The 7,380-nt window shown below is 36.6% G+C and overlaps 1 protein-coding gene and 1 non-coding gene across 2 annotated transcripts; one reads left to right on the top strand and one right to left on the bottom strand.

The window, feature by feature from the left end:
- The first annotated feature begins 644 nt into the window (after positions 1–644).
- TRNAP-AGG (transfer RNA proline (anticodon AGG)) lies at positions 645–716 on the top strand. The gene has a single exon. It is a non-coding gene; the product is annotated as a tRNA-Pro (tRNA).
- LOC136207199 (rop guanine nucleotide exchange factor 7-like) lies at positions 683–3,736 on the bottom strand. Its single transcript, XM_065998505.1, has 7 exons — positions 3,021–3,736; positions 2,813–2,929; positions 2,535–2,689; positions 2,338–2,412; positions 1,969–2,259; positions 1,512–1,868; positions 683–1,435 (listed from the first exon to the last, which is right to left on the bottom strand). The coding sequence occupies exons 1-7, from the start codon at positions 3,628–3,630 to the stop codon at positions 920–922; spliced, it is 2,121 nt and encodes a 706-aa protein (XP_065854577.1). The 5' UTR covers positions 3,631–3,736; the 3' UTR covers positions 683–919.
- Positions 3,737–7,380: the final 3,644 nt, after the last annotated feature.

Below are 7,380 nucleotides of genomic sequence, written 5' to 3'. Positions count from 1 at the left end.
TTTGGGATGACGCCAAATTGATATACAAATCTTTGGGGTTGGGTTAGGATTGACATGATAACCTAAAAAAAATGACATGAAATGACACAAAGATTTAAAGTTATTTTTATATTTTCTCATATTTTTATATGTCAATTTTATTAATAAAAGTAATATAATTACAATTATTACTTGCAAACACGACTCACATATTATTATAAACACATTGCATAACCTGCCAACATGATATTAGCAGACTTTTGAATAGTTTGTGTTAACATATTAATCCAAAATATGACATAAAAAATTTAAATAATATCATATCCTTCTATATTTTTAAAAGTCATCATTAACATACGTGCATAGTGCAATTACATGTGATCCAAAAAAGACGATACGAAATCAATACTAATTCAACTAGATTAACACAATTATAACACGAAAGTTTTAGAGTTTAGTCATAATGGACTAATTTTAACGCTATTTCAAAATTGACATAATTGCCACCTCTGCCTTTAATATACTGGTGAAATGTAGTAATTATAAAAGCAATTAATAGCCTTCAAAATTTGGAGAGAACCCTGAGCAAATGGCAATAACTAAATATCATAAAAAAAAAATTCACAACTCCTAGGATAAAAAATATTTGAAGCTTTAAACAACAAGGGCATTTGGTCTAGTGGTATGATTCTCGCTTAGGGTGCGAGAGGTCCCGAGTTCAATTCTCGGAATGCCCCATATTCTTGACAGAATTTTTATTTAATTTTATTTTGAGAATTTGTGGGATTAGACAGGTACATTGAAAAGAAAGAATACTATTCTACTTCTACACTGAAAAATCAGTCCTAATACATGTGGGAATCTCCCATCAAATATGAACCAATCAAATTTCATTACATACAATCTCATCTCATCATAACAAAACTATCTTCTATGTTTATCATACTACATTCTCAGGTTTCAGTTCCTCCCCATCCAAATCCTTTACTGATCTATCTGTTTCCAAACCTTCAACTCCAGTTTCAGATGTTGATGCCTTTTTAATTACATTATCCGTTGTTTCTTCGGTTCTATTCCGGCATTCCTTGCCTTTCGTATCGATACTAAGATAGTCTGTCAACACCTTTTTCACACCAAACCCACGCTGATGTTGCGGACCAAGCTTGCTGCTGCTTATGAATGGAGACCTATCTCCCTTTACAGGGCTTACTAGATTCCCCGGCGAAAAGCTTGGTGTTGTGTGAGCTGTTCTATATGGTGTGCTTGAGACTGGCACTGAGTATGGTATTGTAACACTTTTGTGAGCGATCACACTAACTTTAGAGATTGATGAGTACTGATCCGAATGTTTGGTCACGTCATCAACGTAGAGGAGATCATCGATCCGTGCCACAATGTTAAATGCCAAGCTCTCTAAAACTCTTGAGTAGCTCTCCAAAATGGACTTCCCGACATCCTAAGAGACGAAATGGAGTTAATTGATTGATCATGGAACTTAAACCGGATTGTATTTAAACTTAAGATATGCTAACCTTGTTGTATTGGATTTTGCTCATGTCTAAGGTTGTCTGTGGAAGACCGGGGAACCGCTGTTTCAAGCAAAGCAAGAGGCTTTCGGCTCGATCAGCGAGAAGTTCTCGTTTATCTGCATCAACCATCATCTCCTTGACTAGTTCCCATGATGACTTTGAACTAGACCTACTTGTGTTGTGGGCAGGTTTCGAGTTGGCTCTTTTGCGCCACACGTAGATTGTTGCCTCCACTCTGTTGGCAATTTCTATAGCTTGATGTTCCGAGGACAAGTCAAGACAATCAAGCAGACATTCAGGGGAGAATTGATCCGACGAAATGTATCGATAAATGAGATCTCCTAAGCTGGTTTTTCCATTCTGAAACCAAGTTTGTGATAAAATTGGCAAGAGTTTCAACATACATGTATTCCGTAACTGTAAATTCATACCACATTGGAACGAGAAGGATGACTCGTACCTTCGGGAGAGCATCCATGTACGAATCGGGGACATCCATATCAGCTAAAGTAATGCTGTTGATGGCCATTGCAGCCTTTAGTATCTGGTTTGTACTGTCCCGTTTATGCTGCAACTGTTTTCTAGAATCTTCACTGAGGCCGCAAGGAGGGACACGAGGAACTGGTAGCCACCACTTCTCCTCTTGTCGCTGCAGGGCTCTTCGGAAAGATGTCGAGCCATCACTCTCTGGGGCTAGAATTCCTTGATCAACATACCAGAACTCCGAATCATTAAAGCCATCCAATATCTCCTGAAAAAGAGCTGTTGTCTTCAGAACCAATTCACAGTAATGTATTTAATAGACTCAAGTAATGTCAATGAATCTTACAAGAAGCATGTTATCTAATTTTCGCAGAGCCGGGAGATTTATGTACAGATCTGACCGCGGTCTGCAAGTCATGACCTGAATCACAAGAACCAATTCAACTTGCATAAGGGGATTCAATCAATCAAATTCGAGATGGATCACGCGAATCGAACTATTCTATTACGAGACCAAATGACATGCTCGGAATGAAGGTATACCTCAAGCTTAGTTCCGTCCGGAAAAGTCTGCCAAGAGGGAATTAATTCAACAATGTGATCACTAACAGAAAGAAGCCATTCCATCTCTCTTCGCCACATTGCTTTCTTCTCTTGAGCTAGAGGTTCTAACCTCCATAGTTGCCCAAATAGAGTTGCTACAAAATTGATTGAATGCAAGAAAAAAAAAAACACAATTATTTGAATTGAACACACCAAATGCATTACAAAACCAAGCAAATTAGACCTAAAAAGAAGCAAAAAAAGGAGAATGAACACACCACAGAGATTAGTGATAGCATTTGAAATAGCCAATGCTGTGCATACTCCATTTCCACAACCAGACATATCTTCTCCAAGCAATAATTTTGCAAATCTTTCCTTCATCATTTCAACCTCTACAATCCAATAAATTAAAACCCATTTCATCAAACACATTAACATCAAATTCTAGATGTAAAATTAGAGTAAAGGAGAAAGCTTTAGTACCTGGAATTGAAGACCCTTGTTTCTCCAATTGAAGCTTTTCACCTTCATCAATGGCGGCACCATTGATACTCGTGCAATCTGGTACTTCCCCTTTCTTCACAGGCCAACCCAATGAAGGAGGCGAAGAAGAACCCTCTTCCTCAGAGCTACTATGGCTCTGCTCCTCATGTCCCGTTGTCTCAGAAGTCAAAAAATCAGAACTTGAACTGCTTTCTCTACCCTTCACTTCAATCAAATCCCCAAATGCGCCTCCATTTTCCCCAAATCTTTCTTTCACATCTTCAATACTTTCAATATTCTCAATGAAACCCTCCATTGGGGCTTCTTCCTCCTCCTCCTCCTCTTCTTGAAAAACCTCAGGGGAATCAGAAAAAACAATGTTGTTAACTACCATACCAGTAAACTGAAGGCTTTTCACAGAAAACCCATTTGAGAAACGAGGTCTGTTAAATAAATTGCGGATAGATTTGGAAACCCAGAAGCCAAATAAAGAAAAAGGGTTTGGGTTGGTGTAGTTGGGGGTTCTAAGCTTAAAGTTGTAATCTTGTTGATGTTGGTGTTGAGTTGTTTTAGAAAGCTGCTGATGTTGTTGGTTGGAAGCTATATCCATAAGGTAACTTCTCAACCATGTCTATTTTTGTGGGGCAAAAGGGAGAAAACACCAAATCAACAAAAAAATAATAATAAGTGTAATTTGGTGAAGAGGGTTTGAATGATATTCTTCTTATAATACATGATGTGGTGGAATGTAGGTAGTGATGATTACTTAAACTTGCTCAAACACATGACTTGAGGGAGACAGGAAAAGGCTCTTCCTTTGGTTCATTTTTAGCTCATTTGAAAAAAAATAAAAGGTTTTGCTTAAATCATGGTTTTAAATGATAAGGGCACATTCATATAATTACCATAAGAAAGCTTTGTTTATAGTTTAATTTTTGAAAAATGTATATATATTAAAAGGAAGAGTATGGGATTGAGAATGGTGCAAGGGATGGATGTGTTGTCAATGGTTTTAAATTCCTAATTAGGTTTCAATATGTAGGATAGCAATAGATTAGACTACCCTTTTCTTGCTTCGTTTTTCTTAATATAATAGAACCCTTTTCTTGCTTTTACTAGCTAGTATATGTGCATTTTTATGTTCAACTACATCACTTGTCACATCTATTTCTTAAAGTCGAAATTTTCAAGCTAAAAACTCTCTTAATAACTAGTCATAATCCTTCTAGTTTGCATTGCATGAGTGCTACATATCAATAAAGTTTTGATGAGGGCATCTCTTCAAGGATTCCAAGCCAAGATTGAGGCAGTACTCACACGACGTGTAACATAAACCGCAAATCGTGTGATTATGGTACTCAATGAAAAAAGACATGGAGATCGATTCACACAATGTGTCAGAGGGCCACACGGCGTGTGGATAGCTTGCTGAAGCTTCTGGAACTTTTATGTAAATTCACACGGCATGTGGCTTTCCTCACACGCCATATAACTATTTTGGAGAGGGCGTTGAAGAATATCTCTAAGACTGTGCGAGCTGCTTGAGTTTTTTAGCTACACGGCGTGTCAGATGGACTTAGGGGTGTCAATGAGCATTGGTAATTCACAAACTATTCGAGCTCGGCTTGGTCAAAACTCGGCTCGATAGTGCTTGACTCGAGTTTGGGATCGGCTTGAGCATTAAGGCTTTGTTCTTTATGACTGAAAAAACTGAACTAAACTGAATTCTACTAAAACTGAAATAATAATATAATCCCTTAAAAATAGCAATAATTAAAATAAAAATTTGATAAAATTAATAATGGTTCTAATAATAGTGACAATAATAATAATAAAAAAAATAATTATAATTATAATAAGTAATGATAAATTACTGAACTAAATTGATTACTGAACTCAACTGATTGATACTGAAATTAAGTAATAAAGAAAATGGTCTAACAAGCATGAGCCTGAGCTGTCTTAGGTTCGGCTCGAAGCTCGCGAAACTGCTCAATTATTTTTTAATTATTATGTATATTATTAATTTTTTATTATATATATTTAACCTTAAATTTTTCTTTCATTTTAATTATAATTGATTTTTCATCACAACTCACATTAATTTTAACCCACTCAAAAAATGGTAAATTTCATCAATAGTGTATAATAGGTAAAAATGACCGATCAACGCCTGATGCGTTGACCGGTCATTTTTACCTGTTGTACATCAAAGTAAGAGGTCACCTATAAGGTCATATATATTAGTAAGACAAAATGAAGATTGTACATAAAATTGTGAAATTTGGACAAATATTGTACACCGTTGATGAAATTTACCAACTGAACAAATGACACAAAAAAAACTTTAGGCTTTAGGTCTTTAAATAGAAGCTTATGTTTCGATAAAAAAAATCATTACAAACCTTAATATATATTTCAGTGTTTTACATTTTTCTGTCAATTTGCGTTCTTCAACCACGAGTATAATCTACTATTAACACTTTTTTTTGTCTCATATATTATTTATTCTATTCATGTATGATGAATTTAATTGAAGCTCAATAAAATCTCGGTTCGGTCAAAGCTCAGCCGGATTCGCTCAAAGCTCAGGTCGGTCAAAGCTCGTTAAAGCTCGATTCAAAAGAGTTCGGCTCGAGATATTAACGAGCCAATACCAAGAATGCCTAGGTTCGGCTAGGGTCGGCTCGTTTACACCTCTAGACATACCACACGTCATGTGGGATTGCTTCATCATCGAGGATTTCTATAAATTAACCCTTTCAACTTCAAAGCTCGTCTTCTCCAATTTCTGTATCCTTTGCCCTTACTGTAAACAGTAAGTTTCTAGCCTTTTCTTCTTAAACTTTTTGTTTCTTTATTGTATTTAAATGGCTTCTTCTTCAAAATACGAAACTAAAAAAGTTTGAGGATCTCTTCAAAGCACCTCTGAAACCATTAATGAAAACTCACAAATCTCCAATGAGATTGTTGAGACCTCAAAAAGCCCTAATAGAAATGCTAGTGCTGAGATACCCGAGACCTTAGAAAGTCCTGATGAAAATGCTACCGCTGAAAAAGTTGCAAAACCTCAGAAAGTTAACCCCAAGGTTTTTAACCAACCATCCATCTTGTCTGAATATCGCATGAACGCCTTGTTGAAACATCTTTCCACATGATTTTGATTTGACAAAATTATTTAAGTTAATCCCATCATTAAAATATTCCAACAATTAAATTTAAGTGCTTTGATTTAATTGTACTAATGTGTTTGTTCAATGTTGAGTAAGTTAATTAATAAGAATAGGAACCAAAAAATCCTTGAGAGAAAGTCAAGACAAAGTCAGCAGATACAAATTGCACAGCCGGAGCTGAGTTAAAATGCAACTCAGCATTGAGAAAGAAAGTGTCTTCTTCTAAAGCTTGAAGGCGAAGCCGCTGTGTCAAGCTGAGTGATCGTCAGGTCAGCTTCAATATTGATCAGCGTTGAAAACAAAACTGTCGTGTTCTGAGTAAAATTCAGAAGACTCAAAAATCTATCGGAAGGACCTTTTCAAGAAGCATGGACTATCTGACGCACACAACAAGACAAACCTAGCGTCTGACGAAGACAAAAGACAGGATTGGCCTGCAGCACTGAGTGCAGACCAAGTGATGACGAAGGAAGAACGTTTCCCCACAACGGCTATGTCAAGATTCAAATCATTGGTGCCTCAGACATCACTATAAAAAGGCCACTCCAACACTTCATTATACAACAGATCTTTATCAAGTCTATTCATTGATAAAGTACAAAATAGAAGCTCTGTCCTGAAAAGAAAAAGCAAGCTCTTACACCAAACTCCTATCTTTATGTAAAAGTCTAGAGTGATTTTATTCATCTAAAGTGTTCTTCACTCAGTGAGAACAAATTCTGTATCATTTGTAAAAGGTTAGAAAAGAGAGGCTGAATACTCGGTTATAGTACTCAGTGGTAGAGAGAGGGTGAGTACTCGGTTATAGTACTCAGTGGTAGAGATAGGATTGAGTAGACGAATAGAGGACGGTACTCTTGCATACTCAGTTGCTATTGTAAACGGTTTGTGCTCTACCTTTAAAGAGCTCAGTAGAGGATTCAAAAAGCTCGGAAGGATTTCCGGGGACTGGACGTAGGCGGAGAGGCCGAACCAGGATAAGTCTGCTGAGTAACTCTTAACCCTTTATCCTTTGATATATATATGTATTGCTTGCTAAATATTACTCGATAAAACAACAACTTGTAGACTCTGAGCTGAGTAATCTGAGTGCTGAGTTGCAAACTGGCTTAAGTGTTGCTTCCTAACTCACAATTGAAACAGCTATAGTTAGCCATTGACTAAAGTTGTCTCAAAACCTACTCAGC

The sequence above is a fragment of the Euphorbia lathyris genome, chromosome 9, assembly GCF_963576675.1.
Source record: "Euphorbia lathyris chromosome 9, ddEupLath1.1, whole genome shotgun sequence".
NCBI classification, from domain to species: domain Eukaryota; kingdom Viridiplantae; phylum Streptophyta; class Magnoliopsida; order Malpighiales; family Euphorbiaceae; genus Euphorbia; species Euphorbia lathyris.
Note: the sequence above shows the minus strand (reverse complement) of the source record. Positions and strands in the feature narration are given on the sequence as shown.

Bases quoted from the DNA above. Each gene is read 5' to 3' on its own strand.
- LOC136207199 (XM_065998505.1), bottom strand. From the start codon at position 3,630: ATGGATATAGCTTCCAACCAACAACATCAGCAGCTTTCTAAAACAACT. The intron at 2,413-2,534 runs GTATACCTTCAT...CTTGTGATTCAG, and splicing joins CGGACGGAACTAAGCTTGAG to GTCATGACTTGCAGACCGCG. The intron at 1,436-1,511 runs GTTAGCATATCT...TTCGTCTCTTAG, and splicing joins GCAAAATCCAATACAACAAG to GATGTCGGGAAGTCCATTTT.